Source organism: Salmo salar, chromosome 15, assembly GCF_965601325.2.
Source record: "Salmo salar chromosome 15, fSalSal1, whole genome shotgun sequence".
Taxonomy (NCBI): Eukaryota; Metazoa; Chordata; class Actinopteri; order Salmoniformes; family Salmonidae; genus Salmo; species Salmo salar.
The window spans coordinates 85358816-85376272 of record NC_138305.1 but is presented as its reverse complement, the minus strand read 5'-3'; the positions used below and the strand labels follow the sequence as shown (position 1 = coordinate 85376272).

General features: G+C 43.9%; 1 protein-coding gene across 12 annotated transcripts in view; it reads left to right on the top strand.

Annotated features, from left to right (window-relative positions):
* The window catches only part of LOC106572001 (cyclin-dependent kinase 11B), a 32669-nt gene that overhangs the window by 3161 nt on the left and 12051 nt on the right, over positions 1 to 17457 (top strand). For 6 of the 12 annotated variants that reach the window (XM_045696158.2, XM_014145683.2, XM_014145688.3 and 3 more), the window contains 3 exons: positions 299 to 438; positions 591 to 769; positions 7500 to 7644. In XM_045696158.2, the coding sequence (XP_045552114.1) occupies positions 299 to 438; positions 591 to 769; positions 7500 to 7644 (464 nt within the window). Of the gene's footprint in view, positions 1 to 298; positions 439 to 590; positions 770 to 5992; positions 6180 to 7499; positions 7645 to 17457 lie in introns of those variants that run through there. The other 6 variants (XM_082962112.1, XM_014145689.3, XM_045696162.2 and 3 more) reach the window with 5 other exon arrangements.

The window sequence follows — 17457 nt, the reverse complement described above, 5'->3', positions numbered from 1 at the left end:
GTGCAAAGTTGGCCATATTGCTTACACATATCCGATCAGCTCTGATCTCCACCTGATTATAGGAGGCTAAGGGTTGATTTAGGACATAATTGTTTCTCTCCCCATCAGAGGATGCTGTTTCTCACTTTGACATTATTGTGTATCTAAATGTATTACACAGACTAGATCTGTCCTTGAACTAGTGCCTCAAACTTTATCGTTATCTTACCTTATGTGCAATCAATCATTGTTATGTTTACCGTACCACATATAATTTTTGTTAGAACATTATAATGTCCCTTTCCCATGTTTTGTCCAGTGCGTTCCGTGCCCTGGTCCACAGACGGATGATCGGGAAGCCAAACGAAACACTCCGGAGGAAGGAGAACTACGGGATAAAAAAATGGAAATAACAATCCGGAATTCCCCGTACATACGGGAAGACTCCACAGAGGACAGGTAAAGGGGATACGGAAAAAGAGCCGTGGGAATTGGGGTTACGTTCAGGAGGGCCAGATACTGGAGAAAACGTCTTTAAAAACTGAACTTATCCCTTTGAATACATTTTCTCCCATTTTTGTCCTAACTGAACGCGACCCTGCTATGCACAGGGGCAGCCTGTTTGTTGAGTCGTTGGCACTAGACAGTCTTCCCAATTCCAGGGGAGAAGAGGATGAATCGCTGGCAATAAAGCCTCCCCAGCAAATGGCCAGGAAAGACAAATCTCACCACAGAAAGGAGGAGAAGAGAAAGGACAAGAGACGCCGTCGCAGTCACTCTGCTGAAGGAGGTACATTGCCATCCTGGGATGTGTATTGCTCAATTATTAGATAACTCTAGTGGCTGAAAGGTCTTTTTAGCATGGTCAGTGCCATTGAGGGCTTCCACCATGCTTCCGCCATTTTAAAGTAGTGGGGATTCCTATGGGTTGTAGCCTCAATGGGGCTGGCCATGCTGTGGGCCCGTCCCCAGCAACAACAAAAAATTGGTCGACCAAGAGTTGTATTTTCTAAGATTGGATTGGTCAAAATGTTTAACCGTGTATTTTTCCATACATAGACACCCTAGGTGTTTTGATCAAATCAACTATACACTGCATTCGGAAAGTATTCAGACCCTTTCCCTTCCACATTTTGTCACATTACAGACTTATTCTAAAATTGATTAAATCACCCACAATACCCCATAATGACAAAGCAAAAACAGGGTTTTAGATATTTTTGCAAATGTGTTAGACAGAAATACCTTATTTACATAAGTATTCAGACCCTTCGCTGTAAGACTCAACATTGATCTCAGGTGCATCCTGTTTCCATTGATCATCCTTGAGATGTTTCTACAACTTCATTCTTAAATGGAAAAAGTTTGGAACCACCAAGACTCTTCCTAGAGCTGGCCGCCCGGCCAAACTGAGCAATCGGGGGAGAAGGGCCTTGGTCAGGGAGGTGACCAAGAACGCAATGGTCACTCTGACAGAGCTCCAGAGTTCCTCTTTGGAAATAGGAGAACCTTCCAAAAGGACAACCATCGCTGCAGCACTCTACCATTCAGGACTTTATGGTAGAGTGGCCAGATGGAACCCACTCCTCAGTAAAAGGCACATAACAGCCCACTTGGAGTTTGCCAAAAGGCTTTTAAAGGACTCTTTGGCCTGAATGCGAAGGGTCACTTCTGGAGGAAACCTGACACCATGAAGCATGGTGGTGGCAGTATTATGCTGTAGGGATATTTTTCAGGGGCTGGGAGAGTAGTCCGGATCGAGGGAAAGATGAACAAAGCAAAGTACAGAGATCCTTGATGAAAACCTGCTCCAGAGTGCTCAGGACCTCAGACTGGGGTGAAGGTTCACCTTCCAACAGAACAGCAATCCTAAGCACACAACCAAGACAACGCAGGAGTGGCTTACGGTTAAGTCTCTGAATGTCCTTGAGTGGCCCAGCCAGAGCCCGGACTTGAACCAGATCGAACGTCTCTGGAGAGAACTGGACATAGCTGTGCAGCACCGCTCCCCAGCCAACCTGACAGAGCTTGAGAGGATAGTAGAAACTCCCAAAATACAGGTGTGTCAAGCTTGTAGCGTCATACCAAATAAGACTTGAGGCTGTAATCGCTGTCAACAGTCCTTCAAAGTACTGAGTAAAAGGTCTGAATACTTAAGTAAATGTGATATTTCCATTTTATATATTTTTTTAAATCTTTAATACATTTGCAAAAATGTCTAAATCTGTTTTTGCTTTGTCACAATGGGGTATTGTGTGTAGATTGATGGGGGGGGAAACAATTTTAAGACATTTTAGAATAAGGCTGTAACGTAACAAAATGTGGAAAAAGTCAAAGGGTCTGAATAATTTCCGCATGCACTGTAAGTGTAAAAGTAGCTCAAATAAAGCCAGCAAATAAAAACATTGTAGCCTGCAGGTAGAAAATATCCTGATGAAATTAAGTCTGCTATAAATCACATTGGCTACACATGGCCTGTCTACAACAAACTTGAAACATTGTATCAACTGAAGCTTGCACTAGCAAACTTGCAGCATTGTATGAAATATTCTGGGCCCTCAGTTTCGAGCACCAGTGAGCTCGGGACAGACACAGCTGTAGGCTATTTGTGCAAGGGATAAGAAGTAATCATGTATTATGTTTCCATTGGATCAGAGCATTACATATTTCCCTTTAATGTTGAATGGCTATCGAAAGGGAGAGAACTATTGTCATTATCAATGGATTCTAAAAACATTAGAAAACATTGTACTGAACCAAAATATAAACAGGCAACAATTTCAAAGATTTTACTGAGTTACGGTTCATATGAGGAAATGAGTCAATTCAAAAAAATTCATTAGGCCCTTATCTATGGATTTCACATGACTAGGAATACAGATATGCATCTGTTTGTCACAGATACTTTTGTGTATATATAGTGTATGTATACAGCCCTTAAAATGAGTGGATACGGCTATTTCACCCACCTGTTGCTGACAGGTGTATAAAATCGAGCACACAGCCATGCAATCTCCAAATACGAACATTGACAGTATATTGGCCTTACTGAAGAGCTCATTGACTTTCAATGTGGCACTGTCATAGGATGCCACCTTTCCAACCAGTCAGTTTGTAAAATGTCTGCTCTGCTACAGCTGCCCTGGTCAACTGTTAGTGCTGTTATTGTGAACTGGAAACGTCTAGGAGCAACAACGGCTCAGCCGCAAACTGTTAGGCCACACAAACTCACAAAACGGGACCGGCAAGTGCTGAAGCACGTAGCTAATAGGGCTGATTGTAAAGGTGGTTTACCCACTCGCTGACTAATTCTCACAAGGCACCCGATCTAACATCTCTGGAGAGACCTGAAAATAGCTGTGCGGCACCGCTCCCCAGCCAACCTGACAGAGCTTGATAGGATCTGCGGCGAAGAATGGGTGCCAAGCTTTTAGCGTCATACTAAATAAGACTCGAGGCTGTAATCGCTGTCAAAGGTGCTGTTCTGATGTCCAGAAGCTCTTTTTGGTCATAAGAGACGGTAGCAGCAACATTATGTACAAAATAAGTTACAAACAATGCAAAAAAATAACAAAACATAGTTGTTGGTAAGGAGCCCGTAAAACGGCAGCCATCCCCTCCAAGGCAACTTTGTGGCAACAGTTTGAGGAAGGCCCTTTCCTGTTTCAGCAATGGTTTGTCAATATTGGTGTGGAAGAACTTGACTGGCCTGCACAGAGCCCTGACCTCAACACCATCAAACACCTTTGGCAATGAATTGGAATGCCGATTTCGAGCCAGGTCTAATCGCCCAACAGTGCCCGACCTCACTAATGCTCTTGTGGCTGAATGGAAGCAAGTCCCTTGCAGCAATGTTAGAACATCTAGTGGTATCCTTCCACGAAGAGTGTAGGCTGTTATAGCGGGGGGGGGGGGGGCGCTACTCCATATTATTGCCCATAATTTTGGAATGAGATGTTCGACGAGCAGGTGTCCTTTTTACTTTTGGTCATGTAGTGTACCTTAAAAAAAATGTAGAGGCTTGGATCAGAAAACCAGTCAGTATCTGGTGTGACCACCATTTGCCTCGTGTTGCTCGACACTTCTCCTTCGCATAGAGTTGATCAGGCTGTTGATTGTGGCCTGTGGAATATTGTCCCACTCTTCAATGGCTGTGCGAAGTTAATCAATATTGGCGGGGACTGGAACCTGCTATCGTATGCGTTGATGCACAGCATCCCAAACATGCTCAATGGGTGACATGTATGGTGAGTATGCAGGCCATGGAAGGACTGGGAAATATTCTGCTTCCAGGAATTGTGTACAGATGAATGGCATGACAATGGGCCTCATGATCTTGTCACGGTATCTCTGTGAATTCAAAATCCCATCAATAAAATGCAATTGTTCGTTGTCCATAGCTTATGCCTGCCCATACCAAAACCCCACTGACTACATGGGGCACTCTGTTCACAACGTTGACATCCGCAAACCACTCGCCCGGTGGTTGAGGCCGGTTGGATGTACTGCCTAATTCTTTAAAACAACATCGGAGGCGGCTATGGTAGAGAAATGAACATTCAATTCTCTGGCAACAGCTCTGGTGGACATTCCTGCATTTACCATGCCGATTGCGCGCTCCCTCAAAACATGAGACATCTGTGGCATTATGTTGTGACAAAACTGCACATTTTGGAGTGGCCTTTTGTCCCCTGCACAAGGTGCGCCTGTGTAACGATAGTGCTGTTTAATCAGCTTCTTGTTATGCCACAATTGTCAGGTGGCTGGATAATCTTGGCAAAGAACTGCTCATGAACAGTTAGGGCCCACCCCATTTTAGTCGACTGTTCTCCAGTATTTTCCACAACTAGTCATTTATTCCACACTTCTGACTTCCCCTTTCAAGTTTGTCACCTCTGCATCCATTTTGCTGTCACGTGTTACGGCATTCATCGTTTTTGAAGAAAACATTTTTTTATAACCAATTTATGTGATTATGGTATGCTATACGTCAGGCACTATTGGTCACGTGCATGTGTCACATAAAGAGAGGAAGGGTTGAGGGAGTAGGGAATGTTTTCCCAAAACAAATTAGGCATTTCAGTAACAACTTTAAAGTCAGAAATGGCTTTAATTATGTTGCAACATGGACAGCACTATACACCGTGTTCTGTGGTGGTTGCTGCAGCAGGGAGGAGAGCAGGACAACGGGTGCTAGTCACAGTCACTCTGTCTTTTCCTTTTAACACAGCAAGTCTGAGACAGGCGGCACAATCAAATAAATTGCGGTCATTTGTGTGTCTTAATTATTTCATCCAACAGTTAGCTTAAAGCATAAGACAAGCTTAGTGCAAATAGTTGATTTGATTAAATCATAGGATGTGTCTACAATCCATTCGGAAAGTATTCAGTTTCCACAGTTTGTTACGCTACAGCCATATTCTAAAATGGATTACATTTTTTTATCCTATATCTATCTCCACACAATAGCCCATAATGACAAAGCAAAAACAGGTTTTTAGAAATGTATTAAAATAAAAAACATAATTATCACATTTACGTGCATGTGTCACTTTGTTGAAGCACCGTAGGCAGCGATTACAGCGTTGAGTCTTCTTGGGTATGACACTACAAGATTGGCACACCTGTATTTGGGGTATTTCTCCCATTCTCTGCAGATCCTCTCAAGCACTATCAGGTTGGATGGGGAGTGTCGCAGCACAGCTATTTTAAGGTCTCCAGAGATGTTTGATCAGGTTCAAGTCCGAGCTCTGGCTGGGCCACTTGAGGACATTCAAAGACTGGTCTCGAAGCCACTCCTGCGTTTTCTTTGCTGTGTGCTTAAGGTCGTTGTCCTGCTGGAAGGTGAACCTTCACCCCAGTCTGAGATCCTGAGTGCTCTGGAGCAGGTTTTCATCAAGGATCTGTCTATACTTTGTACTAGTTTCTCATGGTCTGTCCTTTAGGTGCCTTTTGGCAAAGTCCAAGCTGGCTGTCGTGCTTCATACTGAGGAGTTGCTTTCGTCTGGCTGCTCTACCATAAAGGCCTGATTGGTGGAAGGATGCGGAGATGGTTGTCCTTCTGGAAGGTTCTCCCATCTCCAGAGAGGAACTCTGTCAGTGACCATCTGGTTCTTGGTCACCTCCCTGACCAAGGCCCTTCTCCCCCAGGATGTACCTGACCTCAATTTTGTGTCTCATAAAAGGGTCTGAGTACTTATGTAAGTAAGGTATTTGTTTTTTTTCTTTTTATAAATTTCGCAAAATAATTGACCTGTTTTCGCTTTGTCATTATGGGGTATTGTGTAGATTGATGGAAAACATTTATTTAATACATTTTGGAATAAGGCTGTAACGTAACAATGTGGAAAAAGTCAAGGGGTCTGAAAACTTTCAGAATGCACTGCATATAGAAGTTTAAAAAGAACAGACGTCTCTTGGTCGACAATTTGTTTATTTTTTGTTCGGGCACAGCCCTGCTAACAGAGATGTAAACATCTGTGCACAATATTTTAGAGAAATAAGCTTTTTGTGCGTATAGAACATTGCTGCGATCTTTTATTTTAGCTCATGAAACTGTTGACAGAGAATTTTGCTTGTTTCTCTACCATAAGTCATTTTTGAGAATTTGTCAGTATGTCCAACCGGCCTCACAACTGCAGACCACATGTATGGCATTGTGTGGGCCAGCGGTTTGCTGATGTCAATGATGCTAACAAAGTGCCCCAAGTTGGCGGTGTGCTTATGGTATGGGCAGGTATAAGCTACGGGCAACGAACACAATTGCGTTTTATCGATGGCAATTTGAATGCACAAAAATAACGTGACAAGATCCTGAGGCCCTTTTTTTCCATGGTATCTGTGACCAACGGATGCATATCTGTATTTCTAGTCATGTGAAATCCGTAGATTAGGGCATAATGAATTTATTTAAATTGACTGACAATTCCTCATGAACTGTAACTTAGTAAAATCAATGAAATTGTTGCTTGTTGCGTTTATATTTTTGTTCAGTATAGATTAGATATAATGCAAATGAACAGTAAATGTAGACTAATACTGGTGATATATGTAATGGGGAATTGATAAACACTAACAATCAAAGGGCAAACAATTTACACAATGAAAGTGCACGAAATGGCAGAACAGAGCGCATTCTGCAGAGAGACATGTCTTGTGCATCTTAGCCACACTCCCTTCTTGGATGGTCGCATCTCCGCAGCCTACTCAATGGGTTAGTACACAGAAGACCGGTGAGAATCAGACAGGTGTCTCATGGGGGGGGGGGGGGAATCTTTGAGACTGCTCGACTAAAAAAATCTTGGTTGACCAACAGCCTATCAACCAGTCCACTAAATGTGGTCAGCCCTGCTATGCTGTCACAGATGCTGTAATGGCAAAGATATAAGGATGAGTCCTATCTTTATGGTATTGCTGTAGAAAGTTGAATAGGGACTGGTTTTACTGTGGTATTAAACTATGTATGCATGCATATGTAGCACCAAGTAGCACTGTTTTACATTTGTTTGTTTTTATCATAGTAGCAGCAGCAGGGAAACACGTGCGGCCCAAAGACAGGGAGAGTGAGCGCAGGAAGCGGCAGTGGGAGGAGCAGGACAAGGCCCGGCGAGACTGGGAGAGGCAGAAACGCAGGGAGCAGGCCAGAGCCCAATCCCGCAGAGAGAGGTGACTACTGTGACCACATACAAACACGTTTGTATTGCATGCTGACCAAACCGTCCATTTCATCCAAACTGCTTGAGCGCGTCAACGGGCATCTGCGTAGCCAGGCTCTTAAATTGAAATTGGTTGACGCGCTGCAAGTCTCTCCTTTCCCAATTTAAAAAAAAATTATAATAATTACGAGCATATACCCACATGGGTGATTCAAAGATGAATGAGGTCCACAGTCCACTAGTGGTGGTAATGCAACTTTGTTGGTTGCCAACCGCTGTATAAAATCCACAGAAGAAGAAGAAATATGAAGGAGAAGTAAATAAAAAGTGGAGTGGAGAACACACAAAGATCCAGCTAAAGGAAGGGCAGAGTAAAATAACAGCCCAATGTTTATATTTCCCAGGACAAATTAGCTAGCATCATGTCCATGAATGTTTCATTTGTGTTTCGACCTTCCCAAATTAATATAGTTGGTTCGCAGTCGGTTTTGGTATTTTAACCTACATGTCAAGAACGCGTCTGATGGGGATAGAAAAAAAATCATGCACACATAGACGCATGCACGGAGACGGTTTGGCCAGCATGTTAGCGTGGCTTGTATTAGCAGATATATACTACAGAACGAAGAAATATCAACATTTATAATCATCACTTGTGTTCAAAGGTATGAAGTTATCAAAATGTCTCTGTGGTCTCTCAAACTACACTTCTACCAGAATGTGACTCTTGAGTGTGGCAATTTTAACAAAAGTTTAAAGAGCCCCAAAAGAGCCCCCAAAAGAGCCCCCCAAAAAAACATATATTTTTATTCATGCTTTTTGACCCCACTGTCACTAACCACATTTCCATCTACAGTTTTTGTGCGAGTAAAGTCATGCTAAACAAAAACTAAATCACAGCAATTGTGATGGAAACATGGAGTGTCGGTACAATTTCCTAAATCTCAACAATTTGTTTAACACTGTGGGATCTTTTTGTGTCAGTAAAATTAATTATGCAACGAATTGTAGTGGAAATGATTTCTTGCGCAATTGTTGGTAGACAATTTACCATGACATGGTTATTTTATCAAAGTACAAACCTCTCTCACTCAGGGAAAGGTAGCGCAAGAGCTACATCACCAGGTTGTGAGATATGGCATATACAGTCGTGGCCAAAAGTTTTGAGAATGACACAAATATACATTTTTACAAAGTCTGCTGCCTCAGTTTGTATGATGGCAATTTGCATATACCCCGGAATGTTATGAAGAGTGATCAGATGAATTACAATTAATTGCAAAGTCCTTCTTTGCCATGCAAATGAACTGAATCCCCCCAAAAACATTTCCACTGCATTTCAGCCCTGCCACAAAAGGACCAGCTGACGACATGTCAGTGATTCTCTCGTTAACACAGGTGTGAGTGTTGACGAGGACAAGGCTGGAGATCACTCTGTCACGCTGATTGAGCTCGAATAGCAGACTGGAAGCTTCAAAAGGAGGGTGGTGCTTGGAATCATTGTTCTTCCTCTGTCAACCATGGTTACCTGCAAGGAAACACGTGCCGTCATCATTGCTTTGCACAAAAAGGGCTTCACAGGGAAGGATATTGCTGCCAGTAAGATTGCACCTAAATCAACCAGTTATCAGATCATCAAGAACTTCAAGGAGAGCGTTTCAATTGTTGTGAAGAAGACTTCAGGGTGCCCAAGAAAGTCCAGCAAGCGCCAGGACCGTCTCATAAAGTTGATTCAGCTGCGGGATTGGGGCACCACCAGTACAGAGCTTGCTCAGGAATGGCAGCAGGCAGGTGTGAGTGCATCTGCACGCACAGTGAGGCGAAGACATTGAGGAAGGCCTGGTGTCAAGAAGGGCAGCAAAGAAGCCACTTCTCTCCAGGAAAAACATCAGGGACAGACTGATATTCTGCAAAAGGGTACAGGGATTGGACTGCTGAGGACTAGGGAAAAGTCCTTTTCTCTGATGAATCCCCTTTCCGATTGTTTGGGGCACCCGGAAAAAGCTTGTCCGGAGAAGACAAGGTGAGCGCTACCATCAGTCCTGTGTCATGCCAACAGTAAAGCATCCTGAGACCATTCATGTGTGGGGTTGCTTCTCAGCCAAGGGAGTGGGCTCACTCACAATTTTGCCTAAGATCACAGCCATGAATAAAGAATGGTACCAACACATCCTCAGAGCAACTTCTCCCAACCATCCAGGAACAGTTTGGTGATGAACAATGCCTTTTCCAGCATGATGGAGCACCTTGCCATAAGGCAAAAGTGATAACTAAGTGGCTCGGAGAACAAAACATCGATATTTTTGGTCCATGGCCAGGAAACTCCCCAGACCTTAATCCCATTGAGAACTTGTGGTCAATCCTCAAGAGGCGGGTGGACAAACAAACAACCCACAAATTCTGACAAACTCCAAGCATTGATTATGCAAGAATGGGCTGCCATCAGTCAGGATGTGGCCCAGAAGTTAATTGACAGCATGCCAGGGCGGATTGCAGAGATCTTGAAAAAGAAGGGTTAACACTGCAAATATTGACTCTTTGCATCAACTTCATGTAATTGTCAATAAAAGCTTTTGACACTTGTGAAATGCTTGCAATTATACTTCAGTATTCCATAGTAACATCTGACCAAAATATCTGAAGACACTGAAGCTGCAAACTTTGTGAAAATGAATATTTGTGTCATTCTCAACTTTTGGCCATGACTGTACACACCTTGGACACACCTACTCATTCAAGGTTTTTTTTCTTTTTTTCTACGTTGTAGAATAATAGTGAAGATATCAGATCAAAATAGATTTTAGATTCTTCAAAGTAGCCCCCCTTAACCTTGACAGCTTTGCACACTCTTGTCATTCTCTCAACCAGCTTCACCTGGAATGCTTTTCCAACAGTCTTGAAGGAGTTCCTACATATGCTGAGCATTTGTTGGCTGCTTTTCCTTCACTCTGTGGTCCAACTCATCCCAAACCATCTCAATTGGGTTAAGGTTGGGTGATTGTGGAGGCCAGGTCATCTGATGCAGCACCCCATCACTCTCTTTCTTGGTCAAATAACCCTTACACAGTCTGGAGGTGTGTTTGCTCGTTGTCCTGTTGAAAAACAAATGATATTCCCACTAAGCGCAAACCAGATGAGTTGGCGTATCGCAGCAGAATGCTGTGGTAGCTATGCTGGTTAAGTGTGCCTTGAATTCTAAATAAATCTGTGTCACCAGAAAAGCACCGTCACACCACCTCCATGCTTCACGGTGGGAACCACCTATGCGGAGATCATCCGTTAACCTACTCTGTGTCTCACAAAGACACGGCGGTTGAAACCAGAAATCTCAAATTTGGACTCATCAGAGCAAAGGACAGATTTCCACCGGTATAATGTCCATTGCTCATGTTTCTTGGCCCATGCAAGTCTCTTCTTATTGGTGTTCTTTATCGGGCTGTGATTGGGAGTCCCATAGGGCTGCGCACAATTGGCCCAGCTTTCATTAGGGTTTGGCCGGGTTAGGCCGTCATTGTAAATAAGAATTTGTTCTGAATTGACTTGCCTAGTTAAATACATTTTAGTGGTTTCTTTGCAGCGATTTGAAAGTGACATGTGTTCTTTCCTGCAAAATCCTCTAGAGGGTAGAATGTAAAAAAATTATACTTAATACCAAAACGATACCATAGCACACACAAAAAAAAAACAGCAGGGAGGACTGATTTCCCTCAGTTTTTTTCAGGTTTTTTGTCAATCACACTTTCTAATATAAAAACAACAAAATAAACATTTTGCTTTTCTCACTCCACAATAGTTCTTAAACCACATCAGGGGAAACATTTTGAGGTCTGGGTAAAATTGGAGAAATGTAGGGTTAGTGTAGTTAGCCTTTAAATCAGTTGCGCACCTATCCAGACAGTTGTTTGGCTACCTGTGTTTCTGTAGCACACTTGTGATGGAGTTTTCTAAAATAAATGGCCACTGCATTGATGCAAATAATCATGATTCTGCTGGGTAGGCATAGGCTACTTTTTAATTACCTTTCCATCTACCCGAAAATGATTAGCATCGCTAATGGTTACACAAAGTGAACAGATTTTCCAGTGTTTTCCAGTGTTTTGTATGAAAAACAATTTTAAGCCAACATTCACTTTTGTCTTGCTCATAATAACCGCACATGGCTTTACCGCAACAGACAAGCACAACACCTTTCAATTGAAAAGACGGGAAACAAACAAACGCGCTTACAACTCTTTAAAAACTGGTCAGAAATTAAATCATGGCATTAATATATTGGAGCAGTAGAACTTCTAAATCAGCTGCCAACTTCAATTACTTTTCAAGGACCAACGACTAAAGGGACCATCTGGTCTTGAGTATTTTGTATTATTCTGTACATGTTAGTGGTTATGCTTCACGGAGTCGTGGCTGAAAGACGACATTATCAACATACATCTGGCTGGTTATACGCTGTATCGGCAGGATAGAAAAGCGGATCTGGTAAGACAAGGGGTGGCGGACTATGTATTTTTGTAAGTAACAGCTGGTGCACAATATCTAAGGAAGTTTCAGTTCTGCTCGCCTGAGGTAGAGTATCATGATATGGTATAGACTACACTATCTACCTAGAGAGTTTTCATCTGTATTTGTTGTAGCTGTCTACATATCACCACAGACTGATGCTGGCACTAAGACTGCACTGAAAGTGCTGTATTCCGACATAAGCAAACAGGAAAACACTCACCCAGAGGCAGCACTCCTAGTATCCGGGGACTTTAATGCAGGGAAACTTAAATTTGTCTTACCAATTTTCTATCAGCATGTTAAATGTGCAACAGAGGGGGAAAAACTCCGGAACACCTTTACTCCACACACAGAGATGCATCCAAAGCTCTCCCTCGCCCTCCATTTGGCAAATCTGACCATAATTCTATCCTCCTGATTCCTGCTTACAAGCAACAATTAAAGCACCAGTGTCTCGATCAAATGGTCAGATGAAGCAGATGCTAAACTGCAGGACTGTTTTGCTAGCACAGACTGGAATATGTTCCGGTATTCCTCCGATGGCATTGAGTAGTACACCACATCAGTCATTGGCTTCATCAATAAGTGCATCGATGACGACGTCCCAACAGTGACCGTACGTACATACCCCAACCAGAAGCCATGGATTACAGGCAACATCTGCACTGAGCTAAAGGCTAGAGCTGCCACTTTCAAGGAGCGGGATTCTAACCTTGAAGCTTATAAGAAATCCCGCTATGCCCTCCGACGAACCATCAAACAGGCAAAGCGTCAATACAGGACTAAGATCGAATCATACTATCATACTCTGACGCTCGTTGGATGTGGCAGGGCTTGCAAACCATTACAGACTACAAAGGGAAGCACAGCCAAGTGACACGAGCCTACCAGACGAGCTAAACTACTTCTATGCTCGCTTCGAGGCAAATAACACTGAAACATGCATGAGAGCACCAGCTGTTCCAGAAGACAGTGTGATCACGCCTCCACAGCCGATGTGAGTAAGACCTTCAAACAGGTCAACATTCACAAGGCCTCAGGGCCAGACAGATTACCAGGACATGTACTTCGAGCATGCGCTGACCAACTGGCAAGTGTCTTCACTGACATTTTCAACCTCTCCCTGTCAGTCTGTAATACCAACATATTTTAAGCAGACTACCATATTCCCTGTGCCCAAGAACACTAAGGTAACCTGCCTAAATGACTACATACCCATAGCACTCACGTCTGTAGCCATGAAGTGCTTTGAAAGCCTAGTCATAGCTCACATCAACACCATTATCCCAGAAACCCTACACACTCCAATTTGCATGCCGCCCTAACAGATCCACAGATGATGCAATCTCTATTGCACTCCACACTGCCCTTTCCCACCTGGACGAAAGGAACACCTATGTGAGAATGCTGTTCATTGACCACAGCTCAGCGTTCAACACCATATTGCCCTCAAAGCTCATCACTAAGCTAAGGACACTGTGACTTAACACCTCCCTCTGCAACTGGATCCTGGACTTCCTGACGGGCTGCCCCCAGGTGGTAAGGGTAGATAACACATCTGCCACGCTGATCCTCAACACGGGGGCCCCTCAGGGGTGCATGCTCAGTCTCCTCCTGTACTCCCTGTTCACTCATGACTGCACGGCCAGGCACTACACCAACACCACCATTAAGTTTGCCGGTGACACAACAGTTGTAGGCCTGGACAACGATGAGACAGCCTATAGGGAGGAGGTCAGAGACCTGACCTAGTGCCAGGACAACAACCTCTCCCTCAACGTGATCAAAACAAAGATGATTCTGGACTACAGGAAAAAGAGGACCGAGCACGCCCCCATTCTCATCGACAGGGCTGTAGTGGAGCAGGTTGAGAGCTTCAAGTTCCTTGGTGTCCAAATCACCAACAAACTAACATGGTCCAAGCACACTCAGACAGTTGTTAAGAGGGCACGACAAAAAAAACATATTCCCCCTCAGGAGACTGAAAAGATTTGGCAATGGTCCTCAGATCCTCAAAAGGTTTTACAGCTGCACCATCGAGAGCAACCTGACTGGTTGCATCACTGCCTGGTAGGGCAACGGCTTTTGACCGCAAGGCACTACAGAGGGTAGAGAGTACGGACCAGCACATCACTGGGGCCACGCTTCCAACAGTCCAGGACCTCTATACCAGGTGGTGTCAATGCCCTAAAAATTGTCAAACTCCAGCCACCCTAGTCATAGACTGTTCTCTCTGCTACCACACGGCAAGTGGCAGCGGAGCGCCAAGTCTAGGTCCAAGAGGCTTCTAAACAGCTTCTACCTCCAAGCCATAAGACTCCTGAACATCTAATCAAATGGCCACCCAGACTATTTGCTGTGCCGCCCCCCCCCCTTACACCGCTGCTACTCTGTTTCTATGCATATTCACTTTAATAACTCTTCCTACATGTACATATTACCTCAACTAACCGGTGCCCCCGCACATTGACTCGCCATTATTTTACTGCTGCTCTTTAATTACTTGTTACTTTAAAAAAAAAATATATATATATATATATATACACTGCTCAAAAAAATAAAGGGAACACTAAAATAACGCATCCTAGATCTGAATGAATGAAATAATCTTATTAAATTAGTTTTTCTTTACATAGTTGAATGTGCTGACAACAAAATCACACAAAAAGAATCAATGGAAATCCAATTTATCAACCCATGGAGGTCTGGATTTGGAGTCACACTCAAAATTAAAGTGAAAAACCACACTACAGGCTGATCCAACTTTGATGTAATGTCCTTAAAACAAGTCAAAATGAGGCTCAGTAGTGTGTGTGGCCTCCACGTGCCTGTATGACCTCCCTACAACGCGGCATGCTCCTGATGAGGTGGCGGATGGTCTCCTGAGGGATCTCCTCCCAGACCTGGACTAAAGCATCCACCAACTCCTGGACAGTCTGTGGTGCAACGTGGCGTTGGTGGATGGAGTGAGACATGATGTCCCAGATGTGCTCAATTGGATTCAGGTCTGGGGAATGGGCGGGCCAGTCCATAGCATCAATGCCTTCCTCTTGCAGGAACTGCTGACACACTCCAGCCACATGAGGTCTAGCATTGTCTTGCATTAGGAAGAACCCAGGGCAAACCGCACCAGCATGTGGTCTCACAAGGGGTCTGAGGATCTCATCTCGGTACCTAATGGCAGTCAGGCTACCTCTGGCGAGCATATGGAGGGCTGTGCGGCCCCCCAAAGAAATGCCACCCCACACCATGACTGACCCACCGCCAAACCGGTCATGCTGGAGGATGTTGCAGGCAGCAGAACATTCTCCACGGCGTCTCCAGACTCTGTCACGTCTGTCACGTGCTCAGTGTGAACCTGCTTTCATCTGTGAAGAGCACAGGGCGCCAGTGGCGAATTTGCCAATCTTGGTGTTCTCTGGGAAATGCCAAACGTCCTGCACGGTGTTGGGCTGTAAGCACAACCCCCACCTGTGGACGTCGGGCCCTCATACCACCCTCATGGAGTCTGTTTCTGACCGTTTGAGCAGACACATGCACATTTGTGGCCTGCTGGAGGTCATTTTGCAGGGCTCTGGCAGTGCTCCTCCTGCTCCTCTTTGCACAAAGGCGGAGGTAGCGGTCCTGCTGCTGGGTTGTTGCCCTCCTACGGCCTCCTCCACGTCTCCTGAGGTACTGGCCTGTCTCCTGGTAGCGCCTCCATGCTCTGGACACTACGCTGACAGACACAGCAAACCTTCTTGCCACAGCTCGCATTGATGTGCCATCCTGGATGAGCTGCACTACCTGAGCCACTTGTGTGGGTTGTAGACTCCGTCTCATGCTACCACTAGAGTGAAAGCACCGCCAGCATTCAAAAGTGACCAAAACATCAGCCAGGAAGCATAGGAACTGAGAAGTGGTCTGTGGTCACCACCTGCAGAACCACTCCTTTATTGGGGGTGTCTTGCTAATTGCCTATAATTTCCACCTGTTGTCTATTCCATTTGCACAACAGCATGTGAAATGTATTGTCAATCAGTGTTGCTTCCTAAGTGGACAGTTTGATTTCACAGAAGTGTGATTGACTTGGAGTTACATTGTGTTGTATAAGTGTTCCCTTTATTTTTTGGAGCAGTATATATAAGCTTCATTGTTGGTTAGGGGCTCGTAAGTAAGCATTTCACTAAGGTCAACACCTTTTTGTATTTGGCGCATGTGACTAACATTTGATTTGATAAATCTGAGACACTCCATTTAGTAGGAAATGTTACGTTGGGTGGATGGCTGGTCGTATAATGCGAAACGTCCCGTGATTGGTTGGGAGTATAACGCGAATGGCTAGCTACCAAAGGTTGCGAGTTAGAATCTCATCACTGACAGCTTTCGCATTTTAGCTAATTATCAACTTTTCAATCATTTCTATCTTTTATCTACTTTGTAACTACTTAGCATGTTAGCTAGCCATTCCTCTAAGACTAACCTTAACCCTTTTAACTAACCATTCCCCCTAACTTTTAACCTAGCTCCTAAACTTAACCCTAACCACTAGTCTAGCTAATGTTAGCCACCTAGCTAGAATTTGTAGCATATCATGCGAAATGGGTGATGGACATCCAGAAATTAATACATACCATACAAATCGTAACATATACTAAATTGAGTCTCAGATTCACTTATGAAATAATACGAAATGCTATGAGACCAGGTTGAGAGGAAATGTCTGATTTTCAAATGTCTGACTGGCCCGTAGGGTTTCCAAAACCTCCCCAGTATGTCAAGCCCTGACACACACCGACAAGGTCATTCCTGTGCCATTGTTGCCTCTTCAGAAAGTTGATTTATTTTTGGTCAATTGCACATTACTGTTTGAATAAATCATGATGATAAAAATAAATAACGTGACCAGGTTAAAAAGAAAATCACTTGCAACCAATTTAAAATGTTGCACTGTCAAATCAAACAAACGGTCGCAAATGCGATTGTTTTGGTTGCATTATCAAACCCCGATCGTTACAGTTTGTGTGACAACCAAAAAATCTGAGTGGAAAACGCAGTGAAAACACATTAAACTCATGTTGTTTTTTTGTACATGGAAACTTAAGTGCAGGATTGTTTGCGCTACGTCATCACACACAGCCCTTTGTCCGCAACAAAGTCCGTCTGATGGAAACTATTTTATAATATTTGCTTGAAAATCTGTCGCAAATTGGGTGGAAACCTAGCTTATGATGTCATATCTTAGTCTGCCTTTAACTTCTATGGGCTAGGTGGGATGCGTCCCACCCTAGTCAACAGCCAGTGGAATCGCGTGGCAAGAAATACAAATACCTCAAAAATG